Source organism: Limanda limanda, chromosome 18 (assembly GCF_963576545.1).
Source record: "Limanda limanda chromosome 18, fLimLim1.1, whole genome shotgun sequence".
NCBI lineage: Eukaryota > Metazoa > Chordata > Actinopteri > Pleuronectiformes > Pleuronectidae > Limanda > Limanda limanda.
Window position 1 is genome coordinate 4,064,306 of NC_083653.1, and position 26,542 is coordinate 4,090,847.

At 42.8% G+C, this 26,542-nt stretch overlaps 2 protein-coding genes across 4 annotated transcripts; both read right to left on the reverse strand.

Moving 5' to 3' along the window:
* Positions 1-498: 498 nt before the first annotated feature.
* LOC133024278 (microtubule-associated protein RP/EB family member 3-like) lies at positions 499-6,644 on the reverse strand. Of its 3 annotated transcripts, none has more exons than XM_061091327.1 (8): positions 6,576-6,644; positions 4,900-4,967; positions 4,335-4,460; positions 4,091-4,236; positions 3,699-3,861; positions 2,627-2,763; positions 2,319-2,471; positions 499-1,977 (listed from the first exon to the last, which is right to left on the reverse strand). In XM_061091327.1, the coding sequence occupies exons 3-8, from the start codon at positions 4,453-4,455 to the stop codon at positions 1,909-1,911; spliced, it is 789 nt and encodes a 262-aa protein (XP_060947310.1). In that variant the 5' UTR covers positions 4,456-4,460; positions 4,900-4,967; positions 6,576-6,644; the 3' UTR covers positions 499-1,908. The 3 variants fall into 3 exon arrangements, with proteins under 3 accessions (XP_060947310.1, XP_060947309.1, XP_060947312.1); XM_061091326.1 differs by having other exon boundaries at positions 4,335-4,463; XM_061091329.1 differs by lacking the exon at positions 6,576-6,644 and adding an exon at positions 6,098-6,150 and having other exon boundaries at positions 4,335-4,463.
* A 1,790-nt stretch (positions 6,645-8,434) lies between these two features.
* On the reverse strand, positions 8,435-26,153 carry LOC133024279 (dihydropyrimidinase-related protein 5-like). Its single transcript, XM_061091330.1, has 14 exons — positions 26,099-26,153; positions 20,215-20,320; positions 18,566-18,715; positions 13,664-13,822; positions 12,546-12,725; positions 12,340-12,408; positions 12,072-12,116; positions 11,911-11,986; positions 11,668-11,824; positions 11,427-11,568; positions 11,146-11,288; positions 10,835-11,042; positions 10,136-10,313; positions 8,435-10,049 (listed from the first exon to the last, which is right to left on the reverse strand). Exons 2-14 carry the CDS (start codon positions 20,314-20,316, stop codon positions 9,964-9,966), a joined length of 1,695 nt encoding a protein of 564 aa, XP_060947313.1. The 5' UTR covers positions 20,317-20,320; positions 26,099-26,153; the 3' UTR covers positions 8,435-9,963.
* Positions 26,154-26,542: the final 389 nt, after the last annotated feature.

Consider the following 26,542-nt stretch of genomic DNA (forward strand, 5'->3'; position numbering starts at 1 on the left):
GGTCACCTTTCATAACAAAATGCCAAATATTTCATGGTTTTAGTATTTATTGATCAATCTACAAATTATATTTAAGTAGCTCATATTCACAAATCAAGGGCTTAATAAGTTTTGACATCCTCTGTTCTTAACCCTCAACAAGAGTAGGCAATAGAAAAACTACCAAAAAACAGCAGCTCATTTCCATCTTACTGTTAAAAGTCGATTTCAGATATGAACTATATCTGAGGAGTGATGACAACTGATTGTCAGCGATTGGAAGTTTAACGACTGACCACAGCCGACGTCCCACTGACTCAATATGTTGCTGCGAGTCAACTGTGCTTTTGTTTCCTTATCAACACATCTGCACCTTTTGTACGACTGATGGAAATCCTTATTGTTACACTGTTATTGTGAATCTGATTTGAACATCGTCCACAGTCTGATACTGATTCACATAGTGATACAATACAGCACCTGATACAATTAAAACAACAAAGCACACACAACAATAAGCTCTGTTACTCAGAAGTTTATTGCGTTCCAGCAGTAACGCCAAAGGATGCAAGTTGATCACACGGCTGCCATGACGACAAGCGGTGAGAGAGGGTTTGATGTTTTGTTATCTCTGACGGGTCCGACAGATTTCAATCACACTCAGTCACAATAAACCACACCCACAACCCCTCGGCAGCCACTGTGGCTTTTACCGCTACGCAAGAAAACTCAGTTAAATACGGCAACAAAATAGTAATGATAGCAGCTACAATGTTTAGCTCAAAGATCACAATCAAACATTCATGTTTAGTAGTGTCAGTCTGTCATCTTACTATTTTTCTTTACATTTGTTCATTCATAGAATTCAAAGCCTGACATTTGTCTGATAAATAACTTTAACACTGACGCCTCTAACTTGACTTGAGGAATTCAGTGCAAATTTTATGAAACAACAAACCTCTTTAAAACAAATCTAAAAAGTATAAAAATGCATGTTGCTGTATGTTCCTGGCAGCAGCCAGTCACTGCATGTTGGCATTTTAAATCATTGTAGTCATTTTTTCGTCGCTACATTTAGTGCAAGAACTTCAACTTCCCCAAATCGGAAAAAAGCGGATTAAAAAAAGATAAATAAATAAAAAGATAAATACATCATCATAAACAAGCTGTCAAAACAATTGCATTATCAAACCCTCTCTGGTGGGACGACGTACGAACATGCTCTGTGATGCTTTTTGCTTCGGAATGATGACTGTCTTTATGCATGTACATGCGAGCAATTCAAAGTCAGTGATATGTTTTCAGGCTAAAATGTGTCATGGTATACATATATTTGATATATGCATGTGCAGGCCTCTCTAAGGGGCTTAATACCATTATTAATCTCACTGTGTGAAATTTCCAGCCAAAATATCTCAAACCGATCAAACTGCATGGTTTCATAAATAAACTCTGCAGAGAACCCTGATGCATGTGTGTGTGTGTGTTTGTGTATGAGTGGTCACCAGTCAGAGTGCATGGTGACATAAAGGGAGTCTTTATTCAGATTGATAGCACTGTTGTTTTTTAGATCCCTGGATCCCTGTAATCTCATTCCTATTACTCCTAAACCTTTGACAGGCTAGCAAGGCTCAACTAGCCCTGAAGTGCTGCTGTCCCCTCTGGTAACCGAGTTGGGTTAGAATGAGTCGAGGGAGCCGAGCCAAGCTGCTGCGCCCTCGTCCAGACAGGTCCAGATTTAGTGTCCTTTGCTAGTAAGAGCTTGGGAAGTCAGGCAGTACAAAAAAAGTCGTCATGGATATGTACAACGACAGATGAAATGGGAGACTTAAGGGGCGACTGAAAAAGTGAAATAAAGGGACAAAAGGAGGATAGATAAGGATGATGATCGGGAAGGTGAACGAACTGATAGCGATGAAGAGGAAGAGTTCAGAACTCCTCTTGGTCTCCCGGTGCTCCTTCATCAATTTCGTCATCATCTGGCGGTGCAAATCCATCCTGAAAAAGAAAACGTGGGTCAATGAGTGACAGGGTGGCTGCTCTTGGTGTTTGTATAAGTGTATAATCTCATTTCTGTGAGAAACCTGGTGTCTGTGCATGGAAACATGATTTAAGTGCTTCACCAAATACGGTTTGAACAAAGTAACAGCAGAGTAACTCATTCATCTAAATACTAAACTTTGTGCAATGACTTATCAAAGCAAGTTAACCATGAACTCTGCGAACACTTTCAAATCCTTATCTGATCCAGGCCTCATTTATCACATGTAGGAATTAGACTATAACACTATAGAAATATCTACGTTAATATGTTACATTTATTCATTGACTGTATTTACCTCTGTAGCGTAGAGTATGTTGATGATTTTGCCGAGGGCTGGGCTGTTTTCGTCTTCGTGTTCCTGACAGATGAGCTCGATGTCTCTGAGCTTTCCAAAGTAAAAGTCCCTCTCCTTCTCCAGTCCGTCGACAGTCAGCTTCATATCCAGCACCTGCGTGCAGAGAGGGAGAAGAGCCATCAAGACGAGGGTCAGATTCATAGAATTCTGGACTCTTTTGTTATTCTTAACACCACACTGCTGCTTTCAATAAGGACATGTAGGTTGTGTCGCTGTGTAAAATTTTGGACCAATCAGAGCAGTGCTACCTGCTGGTGGAGCTCTATGAGCTCAGCATCGCCGCCATTACGTGTCACAGGAGTGGTCTTGCGGGTGGCTGTTAAGTTGATCTGCCTTTGTGGTGGGGGGGCAATCTTGGGTACTGTGGGAGACGTTCTCATGGGCACTGGGAAGACAGAAACACACAAACATGTTAATATACAGCATCTAGACTGGACTGCATCACTAATGCCGTTCTGTAGCCTAAATCTTCACCCTGGTAACTTTAATTGGATGTCTTCACTGTGAGAGTGGGTTTTAGAAAATGTTTTACAACACATGTTTAAATCACAATATTGTGTGTTTAGTTTGCTGTTTTAGTTTATCACAGTCATCCTTTCCTGACCATAATATACATGTGCTTATTCTCCCCTATACAGAGCAAGACATGATAAATTACGTTACATGTATTGTAATTTTATTTTTTTTATATTCATGCAGCAACTTCCAGCAATGTTTGCCTGAAACACATCAATTACAACAATCAGCATCAATATGTTTCAGTCAGGATACCTGGTAACAGAAGCCACAGGCTGCTTTTGATTTACACTCAGTCTGTAAAACTTTTAAAAACTGTAATAAAAATGTAAAAAACATTGTATCACACGTCTATTTAAAACTTTGCAGGTGCACAGAACTACAGAGATGCAATCAAAGCCCACAAAATGTCAGAGCAGACCATTCCAAATAACACTTTTTAGATGAAACCAGCTGTGCCTGTCAGTGCTTTTGTCACACAGAGGTGGACGTTGTTTCATCTAAACTGGGTTAGAAAAACAATCTATGCTAATTCACAGTACGATCATTGGTAAAACACTCTGCAAGCATGGAGAGGATCACACACACACATATGCTCGATGGAGAGGATCTCACACACACACACACACATATTCTTGATGGAGGGGATGTTACCTGGGCGAGAGGGTCTTTTAGGTTTGTGATGAATGGGTTCACCTGGGTTAGAGTTGGGGGTGTGGTTGCATGGTGAGGTGAGAGTAATGAAATGAAACCTTCTGAGTTCACACACAGGCGGAGGGCGCCTCACCTTCTCGTGTACCGTACCTGGGTTATGTGGCGGCGGCGGCGTTCCCTCGTGAGCCTGCCGTGTCAGCATAGGGTCGTATTCTTTTCCGTCATAGTTGGCATCGAAAAACTTCTTAAACCACTGAAGAAACTCAAAGTTGTCCTGGAACTTGCCCTTTACCAACTTCTCCACCGGTATGATCTGAGGGACGGAGAGAAGGAGGACAGGGACAATGTGTTGAGGACATATTTTAAATGATACAACCATACACAGTGTTATGTTATTTAAATAGCAGAGACGACAACAGACAGCTCCTGGATATAGATCTGAAGGAGACAGAAAAACTACTCCCACAGGCCCAGAGGGACAAGCTTATGATCAACGTGTCACCATCTGGAATTACAAAATGCAATAACAAGAGTGTCCTCACCTTGTCAACATTCATTCTCTTGAATCCAGACTGTAAGACCTTGAAATTTTGGATGTATTCATGTTCCAATTTAGCGTTGAATTTTACTTTCTTGACCAATATGCAGCCTGGAAACAACATGTCCATGAAATGACAGTATGCAGCACCTAGGGGGAGAGAAAAAAACACACAGATATATTTACTTTTGGAGCTTGATATACATTCGTTATTTAATTACAGGTTAAATATGAAAAAGATTATTCACCTGTACAGAGCTGCTCGATCTTTGTGTAGTTGAGCTGTAGAGAGTCGTTGACCCAGGCCAACATGTCATGACGACTCAGGTTCTCTATGGTCATAGAGGTGGAGTAGACATTCACCGCCATTCCTCCTACTTCATACAAACACACAAGAAAGCTGTTGTCGGACATGAACTATGGAAAGTTTGAAAAAATACTTACATCAAGTAAAACGCCATCACTAAAACTGTGGTTCCTTTTTGTTACAGACACTTTCCAATGAATACGCTTGTGAAGAGGAAACTGGAGGAATGTGCAAAGAAATAATTATTCTAGATAAACGTTTTTTTCAGGTTGTAAATACTATCCTGTAAGTCCTAAATTAAAATCCCATTAACTACTTAATGGACCAGTTTTAAGTGCTGTCCTCCTCACGGTAACAGGAACAAAAGGTAGCGCAGAGTCGTATCGGACTTTAAAACTCTTACACTGCTATATAAAACCATATCCTGTCAATTACAAGGTAATATGTGATATTTTCTGGATTTACTGATTTACTCTGCATAAGATAAAATAACAGACTGAACTCACCTGCGCTGGGTTAGGTTTCGGTGTGAACTGTTTGAATCGGGTTGTGCTGGACCACCTTAAAAAAAGACCTGGAGACAGAAACCAATGACATGTGAGATATTAGACCTGCGAACATTCATCCCAACCTGTAGAGATAATCATGATAAAGTTACTTATCTGACTATCTTCCTCTTTACCTGCTCCCGAGTGCCTCAGCAGAGTTACGATACTAAGATACACCACAGATTAACGGGCTACCACTCGATAGATCACTCACTATGTCGCTAATCTTGACCTCTGTTAATCCTTTTAGCCAAATGTCCAACATGCTGCACACACCACAGTTCACCCAAGCAGCTCCGGTCGCCAGTAGGTGCACGAGAAAAGACCAAAACGGCCGTGATTCATCCCAGATAAGAAAAGAAAAAAACCAAACAACATGGAGGTATTTCCTGTGAACGGACTCCAACACTAACACCATAGAGAACGTTCTGCTGAACCATCACTTCCCTGAGAGCAGAGCGTCACAGAGGCTTCACTGTTCTGTGTGTCACTGGTTCATCTACCAGTTATACCAGGATTTCTGTTGGTGTATTTCGACTAATGCCTGAAGTTACAATGAATAAAAAAGCCTGTTGATACGATACATACCTACAAATGAAGCCAATGCTTATATAACCATAAACAACTTTGAGGTTACTGCAGCCTGCTCAGGTATGTGAGAGACAAACCGTCCATTGGCCACAAATGAAACTCCAATCAATACTGTGGATTAACCTCGTTTGAGGCTTAAGTGAAAAATACACGTATATAACCTGTTGGCTGCATCAGATTTGAAAAGTTCTCTGTAGGGGTCAGGTAAAATGAGTGATGGAGTAATAATGGAGCAAAAAGCAGCTGGAACAGGGACATTAAAAAAACAACAGAGGCAAAAGAAAACTGCTAAAAATCTAAATAAAAGAGTGAAAGAGCAGAAGAAAGATAGGAGGTAAATAAGTAAAAAAGGATAAATCTACAAGTGGAATGGGAAGAATCACACACATCAAATAGATGGAAGTGTGTCGAAGGATGAAATGAATACAGAATAAACTACAGTGATGGCGTGATCGTGTAAAACAGCAAAACTTCAAGGCACATGTGAATATGTGTGTAACAGCTCTTGTAAAGTAGGAGAAAGGGAGATTTAAAATACACAAATACACGAGTACAGTACAAGTACCTCGATCGTGTATACACAGTAGTATACTACAGCTGCTGTGTACTAGTTGTGTGTAAACACGTGTAAACTCCGAACAGCCTCCGCTCCGGTCACTGTTGACAGTTGTGGCCGCCTCACGGTGCCTCTGACCCGGGCTGCGGCGGCGGCTGTGCCCGCTGTTAGCTCGATGCTAACCGCAGGTGCTAACTGCGTCACGGAGGTGTGTTCCGGTGTTTGATGAGAAACGAACCCGGGGAATGTAACGGAACTTCGGCGGAACACACGCAGATAAGCAGGGGGGATATTACGGGACTTTCCCGTTAAGGCTACCGCTACCCCCCCCTGGAGGCCTGACCGGGAACACACGCACACACACGCAAAGACACACGCACACAACTCCTGCGTCGCTCAACTCTTCCACCGGACCCACCGGGGAATCGAACCCACCGCGGACACGGTGGTTCAGCGGGTGAAAGTTTGTGTTAGAAGTGTCACTCACCGGAGTCTGTCCCTGTGTGTGTCCCTGTGTCGTCCTGTTGTCTCCACTCATCAGCTGCTCTCCGTCACTAGCGACCGCCAACTATCGCGATATGACGCGAGATTACGCGATACTTCGCCACGCTGAGCCGCCGGAAGTGCGCAGGTTGCAGGATTTTCGACCGTGCGCAGTGCAACTGGAGTGTCCTCCCGCCGCCATGTTGGAGACAGGAGTCCGGCAGCGTGACTCAGCCCACGTTCGGGGGATTAACCCGATCCCTGGAGTCTGTGGCTGCTCCGCACTTTATCCTGTGGACTCTGATCCCAACACGAAACTTTACACCATAAATAAGATATAATACAATAAAGGGAGTAAGTAATAAATAAAGAAAAAGGTGGAGCTGAATCTTTACTTTATTTTGCCAACCTGTTATACGCAGAAGACTTTTATTTGGGGAACCCTATACATTCTTATGCTTTGGTTAGTCTGTCAAACATAACAATTATATTTTATATTTGTTATCACATTGATTTAAAAAATAAAATAAAAAAGTGTATATATTTATAGCTATTTGAATGAGAGTGTGGTTATTCTGTAAGTTGATATTGTAAGTCAGAAAAAGAGTCAGAGTTACATTTAAAACCAAAAACAGTCAACAAATAATTAATGTTATTAAATATATTAATATGATATTAATTACTGTATAGTAGTCACATTATCTGCTTTTACTGCTAATTGTATTTCCATACTGAAGCCTAAGGAGAATAGTAGATCACGTTCATTTCAATTCTATAAGATAAACTTCTTTGATTTATATGTGATGTGTAATAAAGGATGTTTGCAAATAAACTCTGAGCCACTGTGGCAACATGAGTGTTTTTAAAATTCCTTGGTTTGTCCCATATTCAAATTGTGGTGTGGTTCTAATTATTATATATCTAAATTATTGTTATTCCAGGTTACAGTCTATTCTTATACTAACATAGAAATTTGGTTCCATAGTTGCACGTTTTGCACTTTTATCCTATTTTTTACTAAGTATTTGTTTTGAAGGTTCTACATTTTAACTTTATCAAATCATCTTGTACTTTATCAATGATATCAATCAATTAATTAAATAATTGTTTTCTTATTTGCTAAATTCAGCTCATTTTCATATACTGTACATTAGACCGATTGACAACAACAACAAGGAGCCATGAGGAGGTTTTGTTTTCACTTTATTCTTTGCTGTTATTCTTGTGGTAAGAAACAAGCAGCCACGTACAGATTCAACAGGTTCACTGTCCAACACAACAACAGTCTACAAACACACACTGACCAGTCACAGTGCCTTCAACACAACAAAACCGTCCAACAATAAAATAACGTAGCCGAAGTAGGTTATTGTAAAAAAAACAGCACCAGTTGTTGTGAACCTGTGGTGTTCGACTCCTCCGTCTCCTCGCGGTGCTCTTCATGCATGGGTGTCGGTGTGGCACGGGTGATTCACATTGGCACATTTATTCTTTCAACTAAAAGATAAAAACAAACACCCTAAATAGATAGTACACAGGCAAGGATATGTGATCATGTTTAAATATAATACTGTGAGGCAGGAATGAGACTCGTGCTTTTCTTGTGCAGCTCGATCTTTCTGCTCTGAGGAGACACGCTGCTCTTACAACAATCAAACTTTACAAAAACAGAGGAAGTTCACTGTCGGGCTCCATTTGCAAGATCTCAGGACTCCTTTATCCACATGGAATCGGAGTAATTCTATTATTCTTATGCTTGGTAATGTGCACATATATAGAACAACTTTAGACAAATGTTATCACAGGTATTAGGGGACTATTTGAAGAATCAATATTTTTCTTTGTCCCCCGTTTTTCTTGAATTGAAGGAAATGTCTGTATAATTTCTAGATTTTTCTTACTGTCAATAAATCCCAATGAAAAGACTAAAAACAAGGAATAAATTGGTCCCATTAACAAATCATCTGTACAGTCAAAGCCTCATATTGCTCATTACGTGCCAAGGAGGTAAAATATAATAAAATACACATCATACAACACTTGTCTTTGCAACCATTTCCACACACATTGTAATTTATTTTGAGTCGATCCCTCCAACAGTCGGATCCAGTACCGACGACAACATGGGATTTGTTGACAGTAAAACAAATATAAAAGATGTCTGACTACGCTTTAAAGCTGCTCAGCCTGTTTACAGATACTGGTGATCATCCTCGTTAAGATCATTTTTGGGTCTTTGTGCAAATGAGCTTATTAATGGACAAATGTAGAATATGTTGGATTTAAAATAGTTCACTGCATAAAACTGTGTGAGCATATTTGATTTCACTTAGTTGTACTCACATTTTGATAAACATGACCCTGGTGTTTGCAGCAGTAAAGGTTAAACGAGCAGACGTGATTCCTCTGTTTATGTTCTCACTCTGATCTTTAATTCACACGCTCAACATCCTTCTTTAACAAACTGAACTGACGTCTCCTCAGGGTCTAGAGCACTTTGCGAGGTCGATAGATACCAGGATACAAGCCGAGGTTTCCATGACAGCAGCTGTCGTGGGACCGGAGCTGAAGGAGTTCAAAGCCCACAGGTTGTATTGTTCCACTGAGGCTACAGAAGCTGCTTAGTTACAGGTGAGGCTGGGATGTTTGTGGGGACTGTGTTGTTCAGTCAGAGGCAGTGAGGTATAAGGGTGGATCAGCTCTTACTGCGAGTGTAGCTGTAAGATCACACGGCTGAACAAAGCAGTTGGATGTCATCACCACACGGCACAGTTCGTCCATTGGAAACAAAAACACTGTTAGAGGAAACCCACGGTGCGGCAGGAAGCCGAGCACGGGGGGGCGGTTTAATCACAAACAGAATCCACACACATCGTCATGAGTCTAAAGCTATGGTGTCTACAGTGAACTGTACGCTTGAGTGTGTGACGGGGGTATAATAGATATGTCACTGAATCCAGTTATTACTATTTTTTAAATAATTCGTTAGACATCACTTCAGTTCAAACCATCAAAAACTGTACTGGTTTTGATCTTTCACAGTTTGTTTATTTTATTTTTCCGCGGGATACGAGCAGGGTGATGATGAGCAGACTTCATCAATGTTAGCATGGTCAGCTTGAATTTGGCAGAACATTCAAATTCATAGGTAGCCCTTCACTCTCGTGTAATTAATCGATCAGTCACTCCAATTGAGACACAAATTAGATTTGTAAGAGTCACTTTGGCAAATCTTCAGTTAGTTTGTCAATAATCCCAGACAAAGTGCTGGAATTTATTTTTTCCCTTCTCAACTTAAATTCTGCGATTGAAAATCAGTGCAGTTTTCCTGGTTGCTCAGAAATATACAAAACATGGAGGAGGCTTGGACGGTTGGAGGTCGTCACCGGCAATTACCAGATACCACTGGAGCGCCCGCCGGGGGGGGCCAGGATCCGAGCAGAGGACCTCTTGGGGACGTGGTCATCCACCTGGGAGCCTGAGAGAAACACACAAAGTTTAGTTTCAGTTACAACAAACAAAAAATACACGAGGATTCAACAAGTCAGTTGTATTGCCGCCTACCAGAGAGGCTGAAGGACGACTCGTGAAGGTCTCGCATGCCCTGGTGCGGCCGGGGAACCAGCTTGTTGGATGAATCTCCATCGATCGGGCCCAAACCAAGCTCCTTCTTCAAAGTGTTCGCCACCATGGCCACGTCGCCAGAGTATGGATCCCTGTCGACTCCTTTGTAACCCTGAGTCTAAAACAAAGAATCAACCTCTTCAGTACACACACATTACATATAGATACATTAGATAAACATAGTCAAAGGGTCGGATCAGGGATGTTTTTAACCCGATTCTCACACAAATCATAGATTTTCTAAATGACGAAACTGATAAAAGAACACGCAGAGAGCATATCAAGTATTTCCCCACCAGTTAGTTGCATAAATTATGTAGTGCACCTAAAATAGAGCAGAGCCAAAGAGGCTGTGATGGAGCTTTTTTGCAGACGACAGCAGCAGAGGAACAGAGTCAGCGTTTGGAGGCAGCATTAAAACCTTTATAAAACTGTTGAATCAGTGGAGCTCGACAGTTTGATGGGCGTGTTTGCTGCAGTTTCACCGTCAGCTGACAGCGCAGCAGAAGCCTTGTTACCCCAGTTTACTTTTTGGGAGCACTTGCATCACTCGAGCAAAATGCAGGAACATAAAATATTTACCGTCAACCTCTTTTGAGATGATAGAGAAACTGATGTGAAGGAATGAAGCGAACAAACCTTTTCTCTCTGCACCATCTTTTTATAGAGGTAGTCGGGGAAAGTGCGCTGCGGGTAGAACTTCCCAGATCCCTCTGCGCACATGAACGCCCCGTTCTCACACACCAGGCGTCCGCGGCTGATGGTGACCAGAGGAACGCCGTGGCAGCGCAGCCCCTCGTACAGGTTGAAGTCTCCGCCCTGCACCTGCGTGCTCACAGAGATGGTCCTGCACCAACACAAGAGCCATTAACACCAGTCTTTGTTTTGCACTTATTCAAACAATCGTGACAAATCCAGGTTGACTTCAGGTCTGAACTTGAACTCCGTACTTTGTTGCATCCGGATCCCAGACCACCACATCGGCGTCTGCTCCGGCGATGATGCGGCCCTTGCGCGGGTACAGGTTGTAGATCTTGGCGGCGTTAGTGCTCGTCACCGCCACAAAACGATTCTCGTCCATCTTTCCTGTAACCTGTGGGTAGCGATGCATTCAAAATATCAGAAGAAAACACATCCACCCAAATCCCCAGAAATGACAGCAAATGGACACTGACACAATGAAGCATAAAGGTTTTATTTGCAGATGAAGTGTGTGTTGGTGTGTACTCACCACTCCTCTCTCCCAGATGACACTCATCCTGTCCTGGACCCCAGCCACTCCATGAGGGATCTTGGTGAAGTCCTCTTTTCCCAGAGCTCTCTGCTTGGTGCTAAACGGACGGTGCTCCGATGCCACGACGCTCAGGGTGTCACTGGTAACAGGAGACGCGGGATTAGGTGAAAGGGAATGCATTATTTACAACACCTGCTGTGTTAGAGCCACTGTATTTGTGTAGCTGCCGGGCACATACTTGCCCAACAGGCCCATGAGGTAGCTGGGGGTGCTGGGGTCGAGGCGGAGAGGCGGGACAATGACGTGGGCGGCGGCATGGGACCAGTCCTGGTGGTAATACTGCATCCCGTTCAGCACCGCGTGAGCTACGGTGGTCTCTGCATGCACAACCTTACCTGGAGAGACAGAAAGAATAGAGAGGGACGTTTATCATCTCTCTTTATCACTGTCACCAACTTCCTGGGCCGAGCTGGCGACTCACCTTGGATCTTAGCAGCACTGATCATGTCTCCAGCAGCCATACTGGACACGTTCACCAGGTAGATCGGGCAGCGAGCCTGCAATCACATTGGACCCATTTGTTTATCACTGGGATACAGGCATATGAAGAGGATGGAAATATCTAATGTCAGGTGTGTTTACCCTGTTGGCAATGGTGACGGCTCTGTGAGTCGCCTCAGACTCCAACTGTGGTTAGAAGAAACACAATCACACAATGAGACATTTAACAAACACTCTTTGTTCATATGTTTTGTCAAAATCAGGCTTCCCTTTCAAATGTTGTATTGATATGGAAACAATAACCTCAAATCCATTCAGTTTATTGCTTTATCCATATTTTTAAAAATCAGGAAGAGAGCAGGGCAAGATCTAAATTGAGATAAAATAAATACATCTGTTGTAAATTTACCTCTTCTGGGCGACTGATCTCGATTCCCTCTGGTCCACTGATGCCCAGATCCAGAGCCTCTTTGGCCCCCTGACAACACACACACACTTCAGCATTCTTTCAATTTAGAATACACATTGATCGTGTTCATCAAGGATTTTACTTTCACTTTGTGTGGAGGATGGAGGTTGTACGTGTGTGTGTGTGTGTGTGTGTGGGCTGTGCACCTCTGCCACCAGCTCTCCGTTCTCGGCGTGCACGCGTGCGATGGCCCCGATGTCCTTACAGGTCTGGAGCGTCTGGTAGAGCTCGGAGTCCCGCAGCATCATCATGTCTTTGTAGGCCATGAACATCTGGAAGGAGTTCACCCCGTGCTCCCTCACCAGGGTCTCCATCTCGCTGCGCACCTGATCACAAGGCAGAAGGTCGCAGGTTTGAATCCCAGCTGTGAGTTGGTCAGTTGGAACCCTCACAGGCAGACAGGGATGTGCATTAGGCCGTGGGAATGTCTGTGTGTGTGTGTCGGTGTGTGTCGGTGTGTGTTTGTTATTTGGGGCGTGAAATGAGCTTGGACAGCAGCCAGAATGAGATCACACTGACTTTGGTGATTGTCACAGACTTGCACAGGAATTTGCAGCACAGGAAAAATCGGTTAAATTAACTCAAAATGCAAAGAGGAGATATTTGAACTCGTAAAATGTTAAAACATTAATAATAACTTTGCTGGAGTGAAAAAACGTTTAAAAGACATCATCAAATTAGCAGAAGTACTGTTGCCAAAATTCAAATGAAGAAAAATATGATTAAATTGTCACCCTGTGTTTATTCCTCTAATTTTGTACAGTATATACTTTTATTGTCATGTAACGCAACATGTGTGATTATAAAAGTAAACAGACTCTTCTCTTATCATTAAATAAAATAAAAAAAATTAAATGTATTGATATCAGCCATGGAATAATATAATATGTGCCCTTGCTTCTTTAATGATTGATTTAAAAGAAGACGGTAAGATGAATCAGAATCAGAATCAGAAATCTTTTATTTGCCAGGTGTGTTTGCAAATACAGGAAATTGCCTTGCAGCACATTCTCAGAGTCAGCAGATGATATCGTCCTGACACAGAGCCAGAGGCTGTTGGCTCGTTGAGTCATAGAATCTGTCTAATGTGCCCAGTGAGCATGTGTGTTAACCTACTTCCTGTAAGGTTTAATCTAGGTCATTGCACCTTTCACACATAAATGAAAGTGGTTTGGCTGCTTTGTAAAAATAAAAGACAAAGGAGAGAAAGAGTAAAGGAGGATAACTGTTTATAAAAGAGAAGTGTTTCCCCTGTGGATCTCACCTTCGGGCCCCACCAGGTCACGCCAACATGCAGAGCGTAGTCACAGCAGGCCTTGGCGTCGGCCAGGGCCCTGCACTGCTCGTAGGCGTCCACCAGGGAGCAGTGTTGTTCAGGCAGGACCAGACCCATCACCATGGTGGTGCCACCCATCAGAGCCGCCTAGGTGAGGTGACAGGGAGGGAAGGAGTGAGTAAGGGAGGAAGGAAGGGAAGAGGGAGGGAGGGAGGGATGGAGGTAGAGAGACGATGGGAGGCAGTGGGAGAAACAGGAGAGATTGATGAGAAAAGACAACAATGATTCTACTGTAAAGAACAAAGACTGTTGTGAGCTATGAACTGTTTCCTCAGCATCATCGTCCGGTCTCGTAGTGACTGTTTAAATAAACTGATGGACAGACCACATGTCTCTTCACATTTGATATTAAGCATATAAACATGTTGTTTGACTTTAATAATCCCTCTAAGGAAACTTCTCTTGGTTCTTGTAGCATTAAATACTCATTTAAGGAAAATATTGGGAAACGGAAATATGTCAGAGAATATTAGTTAGTAATGTTGACTAAGCTATGGCCGTGATGTAGCTGCCACTCATGTGATGAGGAGGAGGAGAAGGCGTTGACTGATGAAGAAAGGATGAACGTGGAGATAAGGGAACGTTCGAGAAGGAGAACTGTGAGAGGAGGTGACAGGCTGGAGAACGGACGGAGAGAAGGGAGTGGTCTGCAGTGACTCGTCCTGGTCGCCTGAATGGTAAATGCACTTTTGCGTCGCCATGACAACAGATAACTGCTCAGCCATGTCTGCAGCGTCCCCGCCCTCCTCCTCCACCTCCTCCACCTCCTCCTCCTGCCACCGAGCACTGAGACGCTCACACCAGAGACCAACAGGGATATATCGCCCCGAGGACTGATGGGAAAACAGGCAGCAATCCTGTGTGAGACAGGAAATGAACAGAGAAGAGCTCTGGTGGCAGACAGTGGCGTGTCCAACAAGCTGTTAGGTTTCATGTTACCATAGTAACCAGTCAGAATCACCTGCAGTTTCAGCATCGAAGGCCTCTGCATATGTAATGTCATCGATCACTGTCAGTGTGTGTGAGTCTGTGTGTGTGTGTGTGTGTGTGTGTGAGTGTGACAGGGACACACAGCAGAGGATTGTGGGATTCAAACTGCTTGTCTTGAAAACCTTGATTGAAATTTACTGCCAGTGAACGTCTTCAGAAAGAGGGATTGTTTCAGTGGAAAAAGGAGAAAGAGAGAAGGGAATGTGTTCATCACTATCTCTCATCTGTCATCATCGGCTCATATACTGAGCGGGATGAGTTTTCATCCGTGTGGAGAGAAACAAGGAAGATGTCTGCTGGTTGAAATCTCTTTCTTCCTGTTCTCTTTTATTGGAATGACAGTCATTGAATAAACATCCAATTTTAGACTTTTTTAACTTTTAAATGACAGAACTGATACGTCTGGGTGAGCGGAATGAAACCAGCAGCAAACTCAGTGGAGAAACCAGAATAACCAGGTCTGACAGGAAGTGTTTGAATAGTAGTCTCCACCATGAAGTTAGTAGACATTCCACTTTTTTATTTCTACTCCATTCTCACCTCTCTTTATCCAAATCCATCAAATCACAAGAATGTGTCTTTTGTTCGTACCCACGGAATCTATTTCTGATACTAGTCAAGATGCCCAAATCACTCAAAAATATAAAATCACAACAAATTACCAGAGAATATCATATAAATATGGTTTCACCAGTTTATTTAACCTTTCAAACATCAATAATCTTATTTTTCGTGTAAGGATGATGATTTTAAAGACACCTTAGATTCTAAGATCATACTTTAGTCACTTCTTTATACCTAAATATAATGTTATGGAATGGAATAAACTGTGCTGGAATAAACAATAAAAATAAACAAACTGAATTTAGAGACGTTGCCGTTCATCCATGTCAATACTTGTATAATAATGTTTGAATGTTCATATGTTCAAAACTCCCCAAAGACATTCTTTAATTTTATTTTAATCTTAAAGTTATTTTGTAATTAAAGTATTTATTATCTAATTTAGATGTGATGTAATGTTAAACACTTTGGAGTCCTAGTGTTGAAAATATCTCGGTTCATATTGGCAAACCACAGTGAATTTATCACGTTTTAATACACTAAACCAGGGCCGGGTCTAGACAGGCATGTATGAGGGGGCAGCCACAAATCTTGAGGGGGCATTGTGCTTTATTATATTATTATTATTATAAATTGGGATTTAGTTTGAGGGGGCACAACATTTATTTGAGGGGGCCAGGCCCCCTCTTGCCCCTGCCTAGACCCGGCCCTGCACTAAACCATCATATCATCTCATGTTCCTGCTTTTAATCTCAAAGCTGTCCTTCCTCTGGTTCCTCCAAAATATCACAGATCATTGACGGCAGACCTAAAGTAGATGGTGACACACAAACCCCCCCGACAATGTTTTAACATGGATGCCTTGCTCTAATAAAGACCCCCGACCCCTGCTGTGAAGATAATCCCCTGACAAGAAAGTAAAACAGACAGAGGAGAGGCAGTGGAAATGTGTGTGTCTGGATGTGTGTTGGTGTGAGCGTGACAATGTGAGGGAGTCAAAAAATAACAAGCAAACACACAACTCACCATATCAATCAGACATTCATTATGGTCATTATGGTCATTGGATGTAGATAATGGTTAATGTATGTATAAACAATAATAGGAAATAATCATTACTTCATTACTGCAACTATGGTTTGTGAATATGCATTTTGATTTCATATCTAGAAACTAGTACATAAAGCATTAAGTACTCAAAAGGCACTTCTGGCAAGAATGAGTGTTATAATATGGGAAATATATTTAAGTGTGTATTTACAGACGTCAGTATTTATGATTGAAAATCAACAATTACTATATATTATATCACCTCAATATTAACAGCTATGCACCACTTCAGATTGTCCAAAACATTTCCTTGTTCTTTCATTCTCATATTCATACAAACGACGTTGGTCTTCAAATATATAACAGGCTATCTACATTTAATTGTAAAATACAATATTATAAAGTTAGAGGGGAAAGCAGCATTGAAGTCAGCAAGCATCACAAGGAGAAAAAAACATTCCATGTAAAAGGTTGCTCTGCTGATGCTGTGTGTGCATGAGAGAGGGGGAGACAGGGGGAGACAGGGGGAGAGAGTGACTGAGACATGACTGATCTGAGAGGATGAGAGAATCCCTGTCTGTTGGATTCGGGGGGGAGAGGCTATCAGTGTCAGACAGATTACCACAGCAGCTCTGGGATCAGCCTCTGTCAGCGGCCAGGAAACACACTGCTGTGATAACGACCACGTAATGAAATGATGCGTTCCAGTGAAGTCGTTCGGACACTTTCACATTGATCAGAGAAAAACATTTTTTTTTATCAAACTGTTATTACAAAGAAACGCAATTGAGGTTTGATATTTTTATAGTTTAACCATGAACTTTAATATATGAAAATGAACAAATTCATGTATAAACTACAGCCCATATTACCTCTTTGTACTTTCGTAGCATTAGACCGGTTTATGCATTTCAGCTGTTACTGCAGATCAGTGCGAGTCTTTCTTGGGGGTGGGGGGAGCATGGGGTGAGACCGGAGGGGATAAAGCGGAGGGAGAAAGAGAGGAGGAAGGAAGGAAGGAGGGAGGGAGGGAGGGATGGAGGGAGGGAGATGGAGCAGACTGTTACAAAACGATGGGAGGGAAGGAAAACAGTTTTGGGGCTCATCCCAATTGCACATGAGCTGTTGCCTTGGTAACTTAGTCACCATAGGGACAATACTACCACGGTCACATATACGCTTGCATCCACACACACACGCATGCGTTTGCTCCCTCTGATTTCTCTAACACGGAGTGGGGGGTTCGTTGCCACGGCAGCGTGGTTAGTGGGCAGGGGTTGGTGAATGGGGGGTTGCCGGGGTAAAGCTGCTGGCACACGGAGGATTCACTCTGCCCCAAATTCCTCTCAACGCACTTCATCTGACATTCCATTAGACTCGTTCACTTCACTTTATTCACCAACAAATCCTCAACACACACACACACACACACTGGTGGTGGTGGTTTGAAAATGAAAGATACACAAGGTGCTTTAGATCTACAGATAATCAGATGATCTTCTTAGACTAGATCCGTACTTATACACTCTCGTTTTAAGATGGTGTTTTTAAAAAACTAAATCTATCTCCATCCACAGGAGCATTTTTGGCTCGGTATCAGTGTTAATCTCCATCGATACTCAACTCTATTAATACAGCAGCCCTGAAGTTTAATTAAGGAAAAGATAATAGCCTCATAGTCGCTTCCTCCTTGTGATCAGCCACGCCTTCATACATCCAGTGCTGTTACTGCAGCCTTGAAAACTGAGCCAGACAACAACAGCAAGAACATCAAACAACATCTTCCAGAACATGCCCGATGCTGCGGGCGACAATTAACACACTGCCTCTCTTTTGCATTTTTAAAATCTCCTAATTATTAAATCCTCCTCTCTGCTCCGAGTCTCGCGTGGATCACTGGAAAATATGCAGAGCATTCCGTATGAATGAGGACTGAACAGCTGAGTGTGTCTTTGGGTTCAGCTGCAAACGTGTGACAGCTGTCTGGGTTTGCATCACACAGGAGCAGCGATGGAACACGTGTGTGGTCGTCGGTGTCGATGATGAAGCTGGAAGCCGGGACGGATATTTAAATACAGACGAGACAGAGGAGGGAAGTATGTCTGTGTACTACAGCTGTCTCTGGAGTCTGAATGCGTTCGATCATAGGTCATCCTCTGCTTACCTACTGTAGTCATAACACAACCGAGTGTGTGTCTGTGTGTGTGTGTGTGTGTGTGTGTGTACCTTGGTCCCACTGTAGAAGTCCTCCTGGATGCTGGCGTTCATGAAGGTCTGTTCCAGGTGCACACTGGTGTCGATGCCGCCCGGCAGCACCAGCTTTCCAGAGGCGTCGATCACCTTGGCCCCGCCCGGTATCATCAGCTCTTTCCCAACCTGGTGGAGACAACACCAACATTCAAATCACACAACTCTACTACACACTGTACAGTCACCTCTACCTTGCATTTGAACAGGACTGTCGTGGTGTGAAAAGCGCTTCGAGGGATCAATAAAACTAGAAAACCACAGTATAAGTGCCATTAACTCAACAAATACATTACTACTGGTAGATCAGAGCAAACAACTTGTGTGTAACAGACATTTTTGTGTTAAAATTAAGTACATGTCCGTAAAACGGCTCATTTTAGAAGCATAATATAAAACCACAGACTGAAACAATGACAGAGAGTAAACCTGTGTTTGTTCACAGGTTGGACTCGAGCCCCTTCTGACATCAACGCTGTTTTTGTGATAAAAATAGTTGCATGTTTCAGCAGAACTTTAAAAGAGCTTTGATTAAAATGCATCCTCTTCACATGAAGCGATTCCACGACAGCAGCCCGGGAGCTAATTTGAGCGTTTGCTGTCATTGCGTCGAGCTGCAGTTCAGCGAGTCCTTCGTTCTCCTCACACTGTTTTATTGTGAAATGAGTCCACAGGAACAGCTGGGGATATATATATATATACTAATGATTAGGGTTGCAAAGGGGCGAAAAGTTTCCGGAAACTTTCCATGGGAAGTTTAGCTCGGGAATTTTGGGAATTTTGAAAAAAAAAACAAAAAAAAACAAATTGAACGCTAAGCAATAAAAACATCATTCAAAACTCTATTTTAAAGATGTATGGAATGCACCACACGCTGCACGTTGAGTTTCAACCCTCCACTGTGCATTCTTCCATCACATGCACAGATAACTCCCAGCATCCTTCACTCTACAGCAGGGCTATTGAGGCCTGCTGTAGAGTGCAGGTCTAGTCAGGTAAGTTTCAATGATATTACTGGGAAAATATATTAGCATGCTGAGTGAGGATTGTTAATCTGTTCATCTAGCCTATTTCCATTCATTTATCCATCAATTGTAAAATATGAGTACAGACAATTCCAATTGTTTGGCTATTTATATCTCTGGCATTGCATTAGTGTTTTTTTACAAACATTTTTCTCATCTTATTCTACAGAACAATGCCACGTGCACTATCTCATGTGTGGAGACATTTCACCCCATCCAATGTAGAAGGAAAGGCTGTGTACATTTGCAAATACTGTGCAAAGACCTATGTTAAGAATGACACAACGATGCAGAAGCATATAGTCAAGTGCCCAAAGTTTCCTCAGGGCTCAAATCAGCCTATGACAAAACAAAATGTTTATATTGATGTCTGTAAATGACAAGGTAAACACAGTTAGTATAAATTACCCACAACATTTCCAGTTTATTCCCGTATATTCCCGTTTATTCCCGTTAATTCCCGTACATTCCCGTTAATTCCCGTTAATTCCCATGGAAAGTTTCCAACTTTGAATATTCCCGGAATTTTGCAACCCTACTAATGATACTAACATTCTAACTTGTAAGACAGAGAGCATGCTGACGTGTGTCTGCGTGGGTTACCTGCTGAATGATGCCATTCTCAATGTAGACGTCTGCTTCCTGGGTGAAATCATCATTCACCACCTTCCCTCCCTTGATGAGGATACGCATGTTGGCAGCCATTGTCCTACAAGAAGAACCAGAAGGTATTTTAAATTATAATGTTGGGAAAAAGTGTATATTGCCTATATCATCTACTTTCAGCTCATTATTAAAACCACAGCTTGATTAAGTCTGATGAGACTCAACAAACTGAGAGGAACCTTCCACAAACATTCCTCTGTGTGTATGTGTGTGTGTGTGTGTGTGTGTGTGTGTGTTTGTGTGTGTATTCTGCATGGATGCCTGTATGCAATGTGTTTCAGGGGCAGAGCACAATGGTTTCCCAGTCACGCAGAATCAACTCAAAAAGATGGGGGGGAGAATAGAGGGAGGAGGAGGAGAAAGGGAGGAGGGGAGCAGGAGAGAGAACAGTTAAAAGATCTAGAGCCTGAAATTTGGACCTCAACAAGATGGGACCAAAACGGGATTTTGGTTTCTCTGTTTCCTTTAGTTTGTCTTGTAGAATCCAATATCTTGCATGGTATAGATAGATCGATAGTCTGAGTCATAATAAACCCAGTTCTCAACTCACAGTGGTGGAGGTCACTGCTTCTGTGTTGAACAGAAATTTTCTGGGATCAGGTCAGACTCCAGTGGAGCTCAGAGAAGATCGAGGGGAGACGGAGGGATAGAAAGAGGAGGAGACACACTGATAGAAGAGGAGTAGCAAGGAGATGGCTGTGCAGACATGAGTGGTAAAGTGATTGTGACTGCGGTAAACAAGGCAGTTGTGGTGGGGGGTGCGGTATGGTAAGCATTGCCCTGAAGGCCTGGCAGATAAAAGAGTGGTTTCCCAGGAGATGCGAACTGGAGTGCTCTCACTGGGGAAAAGGGGCTACGGGCGCACACACACACACACACACACACACACACACACACAACCTTACATGCACGCACACTGACACACACAAAAAAAACATAGAACGGCATGTATGTCATTGACATTGCAATATTTATATTTTCCTTTATACTATCTTGTAGTATTATTTATATTATGGTCACTTACTTTTAATTATTTTTTCTGTATCATGGTCACTACTGTTGCAATATTACTTATAATACTTTTGTTTTCATTACAATAACACTTACATCACTCCACTTTCTCCCCAGTACCTGCTTTTGCACAGTGTCTGTTTTGCAGGTTTTTTTTTTGTTTTTGTTTTCTGTATATTTTTACTCTCATTATGTGTAGTTTAGTAGTGTATATATTTTGATCTTTCTTTTTTAATGTTGCTTCGGCACTGTTATTTAAATTCTGTTTTTCTCTTTTTTGCTGTAACAAGTGAATTTCCCCGTTGTGTGGATAAATAAAGAAATCTAATCTAATCTAATCTAATAGCATGGTGAGGCATACTAATGCAACTGCATGAAGGATTTGCAAATTTGAATCTATATTATTATAAAATCGACATTTCAGTGTAATGAAATACTAAATACAATTGTTTGTATTCAAATTAGTGATCTGTTGGTATTAAATCCTCATGTTATTACCCAGTATAAAACAGCAAAGAACAGATTTACACTCGGACAAATCGATTGGTTGAAACAGATCACTGCGTTTCAATGCAATCCTGTCGTTCTCTTCGTGAGCATCGTGAGCAGAATTAAGGAAACAAAGAAAACGAGAAGAAATTGTCGACTTCACAGAAACAGAGAAGTGTCTCCACAGACTGTTGGCGTCTGATACTGATATTTAAAGAGTGAAACTGCTGTTGTCACTATTTTCCAGTCAGATTGGTTCAAACCCACACAGCTGACTGACCGTGTGTGTGTGTGTGTGTGTGTGTGTGTGTGTGTGTGTGTGTGTGTGTGTGTGTGTGTGTGTGTGTGTGTGTGGGATCGGGAACACTGACTACACAGGCCGCTGCACCGGACACTGCCGGCTTTGTGCGTCTGTGAGAACTGTAAAGCCAAAGGATATTAAAGTCAACTTATATAATTGACATTCTGGACCGTGACACCTTTAATACTCACAAACACACGGTAACCCCCCCCCCCCCCCCAGCTGCTGGCAGGGGGGGGATAACAACCACAGTGCCCTTGTGGGTCATCTGTCAATGACTCCTTGTTATACTCTCACATGACGGATGATGCCAACACACTGTTACCATGTCGACACCCAATTCAAATATGAAAGCAGGAAACGTCAAATGAATTACCGATGAAAGTTGGAGCCAATTGACTGTTTGGTTAATGGACTAACAGCCTGTGTGATCGGATCCATTGACATATAATCACAGAATATGAGGAGATCAGCTTTTCTAATATTACATTTTTGGTCCTTCTGTGGCATTTTCTAGATTAGAAACATTGATTACAGATGACGTGAATCTTTTCACACTAAAACACAAGACGGCTTCATGTGGACACAAGGAATCAAACAGGGAAAAAAGATTTAGATTTTATTTGTTGGAAAACGTTATAGTTTTTAGTCTTAAGCGGCTCCTGCTCCTGAATAATGCTCGAGACCACCTGGCTGTTTCACTGCAGGTCGACAGAGTGAGTGTGTGTTCACTTTCTGCTGTGTCATGGTGGATATGACAAACACACACAGACAAGTACACACACACAGACACACACCATGCAGCATTTCACACTTGCCTCACCAGCTGCTTCAACACACACACACACACACACACACACACACACACACACACACACACACACACACACACACACACACACACACACACATGCATGCACACACACACACAGCCACACCCTCACTCCTCTACTCTCTGCATGCAGACAGTTCTTTAATGGGGTGTTAATTAATAATGAATGTGGAGCAGCAGGCAGACTTAGTTCAGACTCTCAATGTCACATCATCACAATGTCACACACATAGACAGACACACACACACACACACACACACAAACATGTTCACACACACACAAACATGTTCACACACACACACAGCTGCATGACAACATACTGTGGCCATGTATTTACAGCCACACCCACTTCACAGTTTTCTGTTTCAGATATAAATCACCCCTTGTTGCACATGAGAAGTGATTCTGAATCTTTCGTTGAGGACTAAAAACTATTAATTTAGACCAATTAGAATAAAAGAAAATGAATCATCAGTATGTTTAAGAGGCAGAGATGCAGTCATAAATAAATAAAGAGGAAATCCAGATAAAGAATGAAATGTTCTGCAAAGAATAAAAAACTAAAAAGATTTCGGTAAAAAGTCTAGAAGAGCTTCAATCTGACATAGTAGCTGCTGAAATCCTCACATGTCTGTTTCCACACAAGTGCAGGCGACATGTGTGTCATGGAAACATGTGTGTGCGTGTGTGTGTGTGTGTGTGTGCGCGTGTGAGTGTGTGTGTGTACTTTGGAATAGGCTACTTTTGGTGACACATTTCAGAATAAAGGGTAACAAAGTCCAGGAATCAATGCAAGTCTACAGTATGTAATGTCCCCAAAAAGCTGCCTGTGACAATGAGTGTGGGTGGGTGTCTGTATGTGTGTGCTTGTGTGTCTGTGTGTGTATATGTGTGTGTGTGGCGGTGTGTGTGTGTGTGTTGTGAGTAGAAAGGAGCAGACAGCTGCTGACTTCTGCTTGATCTGCGTAGTATTCGCCACAGAGGGGGATAGTGTACAGTGTGTTTGCACATGAGTTTGAGTGTGTGTGTGTGTGTCTTTGTGTTTGTGTGTGTGTGTGTGAGAGAGAGAGAGAGAGCGAGAGAGGGAGAGAGAGAGAGAGAGAAAGAGAGAGAGAACTGCAAAGCTATTTAAAAGTCAGAACAAACATGCATCAGACAAATTTACAACCCAAAAGAGATAAGAATAGACATTAAACGCCCACACACACACACACACACACACACACATACACTCACACACTCACACACACACACACACACACACAGTGGGTGCCACATAAGAGTGAATAGAACATTAGTAAATCACACACACAGATAAACACACAATAACCACATAACTAACTGGGGCATCACTCCTGAGGATTAGGGGCATCTCTCTCTCTCTCTCTCTCTCTCTCTCTCTCTCTCTCTCTCTCTCTCTCTCTCTCTCTCTCTCTCATCACTCTCTCTCTCTCTCTCTCTCTCTTCACTCTTTTCATTCTGTACCAGGGTCTTTTTGTGGAAGATGTCCGGTTGTCTCCATATTTCAGTTTACACAGCTTATTACAGCTTTTCTTTTTAACCTTTGACCTTTCGTCTGATCTGTCCCCCCACCCCCCCCACCCCACCCTCTCTCTGGTGCGCCCCCTACAGGCAAAAAAACACATCAGCTTTGATGAGAGGATGTGTGAGACATTCACTGAGCATCTTTAACTTCCTGAGAGGATGAATCAGACAAACGTGATGATCTCTGCTGCTGCTGACGAGCTCTGAAACTGATGGAGATGCTCACTGCAGATTTCCACGTTACCACATTCCTGCTTAATATTTAATATTCATACAATTTCCGATACGGGCTGGTAACACATTCAAGCAAACGTAATTTACACGTCTTAGTTCGAGTATGTTTATAAGGAGGGTTTATAAAGAGGACGTTGGACGATCAAGCATCTGATTCCTGTTCATTGCCACTTGTCCCTTTCTGGAACAGCATGTTCACAGCAGTTACAGCATTCAGGCTACATCCACACTAACAAACCTTCATTATAAAATCGTATTTTTAAGCTAAGACGAGACAAATGTTTTAGCTCTTTATATCAGCACCTGAAATCGCAAATCACGTGACCACTCGTGTTTATAATGGAACGGATGCATGGATACAGGAATACAACATGAGTGGGCCGAGAGCTGCAGCATCTGAGTAGGATCTGAGTGTTCAGCTCACAGTGATGCAGTGGTTGTGTGTGTGTGTGTGTGTGTGTGTGTGTGTGTGTGTGTGTGTGTGTGTGTGTGTGTGTGTGTGTGTGTGTGTGTGTGTGTGTGTGAAGGCCTCTACACAATCATTACCACACACCAGAGCAGGTGAGAGAGTGCGAAACAAGACAATGGGAAAGGGATGAAAAACTGGAAATCATGTCACACATCAGTGCAGCAGATGAAGGCAATAGCTGTGTAATGCACACACACACACACACACACACACACACACACACACACACACACACACACACCCCACACACACACACCAGCAGGCTCGTTTGTATTCAGGACCACTCCTGCAGGCCCTCCTCTTCATCACCACCGTAACTCGACATATTTGGTAGAAGAGAGAATAAGCGAATGGCAGACTTACATAACGGGCAACACACACACACACACACACACACACACACACAAACACACACACAAACAGACACACACACACACACACACACACACACCAGCTTATTGCAAAGATGGGAGACCACATACACACACACTCAAATATTACATTGAGCCTTACTGCACCGATGGCATGCCACACACACACACACACACACACACACACACACACACACACACACACACACACACACACACACTCACACACACACACACACACACATTTCATCACTACACGACGCTTCATGCAACGTACGATCGGTTATTTAAAATAATGTTTCATTGGATTCATGTGAATTTAATTCGCTGTCATTCATAAAAACAGCAGAAATCTAAATTAGCTCCACGATATTACGCCAATGTGACGTCAGCGGGTGTCCGAGTAACGGTCACTCGCACCTAATGGGATTCGAACGCTTCACCTCTCGGGTCTAAATCTGGACATGGGAGATATTGGTGACCTCCTCCTGCAGCAGGAGTCAGTGTGCACCTCCTCCTGCAGCCCGGGTCAGTGTGCACCTCCTCCTCCTCCTCCAGCGGGGCCTACCTGGTGTCGTGTCCGCTTGTCAGAGCCCCTCCGCCGGCCTCGCTCCTCTCCGTTGCCCGGCAGCAGCAGCACAGTGAGCCCGGACAGCTGGAGCCGCTGAGCAGCCGGCGTCCGGCCAATCAGAGGCCGCGGCCGCCTGAGTGACGTGGAGTCCGACCAATGGGAGGGTGTGTCCGCAGGGCAGGGGCGTGTTCCTCGCCTCTCCTGATGCCTTCACTTGTTCTCCGGAAATTTGACGTTTCTGGTGTTTAATGAGTAATTAGCGAAGTACAGGTGAGTCAAGTGGTCAAATTCTAACACGAGCCGTTATATATGAACCCTGTACGTATAAATAAATATGTATTTTAGACATATACACTATTACAATAGGATGAATTGCTTTTGGTAAATCTTTCAGTAATCTGCAACCATGCTAATCAATGTAACGTCATTATTTGTGACAAA

What these genes read in the sequence shown, in the direction of transcription:
- LOC133024278 (XM_061091327.1), bottom strand. Translation starts at nt 4,455, where the DNA reads ATGGCGGTGAATGTCTACTCCACCTCTATGACCATAGAGAACCTGAGT. An exon ending in AGAGAATGAATGTTGACAAG is followed by an intron (nt 3,862 to 4,090) that starts GTGAGGACACTC and finishes TCCGTCCCTCAG; the next exon opens with ATCATACCGGTGGAGAAGTT. An exon ending in ACATACTCTACGCTACAGAG is followed by an intron (nt 1,978 to 2,318) that starts GTAAATACAGTC and finishes TTTCTTTTTCAG; the next exon opens with GATGGATTTGCACCGCCAGA.
- LOC133024279 (XM_061091330.1), bottom strand. Translation starts at nt 20,316, where the DNA reads ATGGCTGCCAACATGCGTATCCTCATCAAGGGAGGGAAGGTGGTGAAT. An exon ending in ACTTCTACAGTGGGACCAAG is followed by an intron (nt 13,823 to 18,565) that starts GTACACACACAC and finishes CACCTCACCTAG; the next exon opens with GCGGCTCTGATGGGTGGCAC. An exon ending in CTCATGGGCCTGTTGGGCAA is followed by an intron (nt 11,569 to 11,667) that starts GTATGTGCCCGG and finishes TCCTGTTACCAG; the next exon opens with TGACACCCTGAGCGTCGTGG.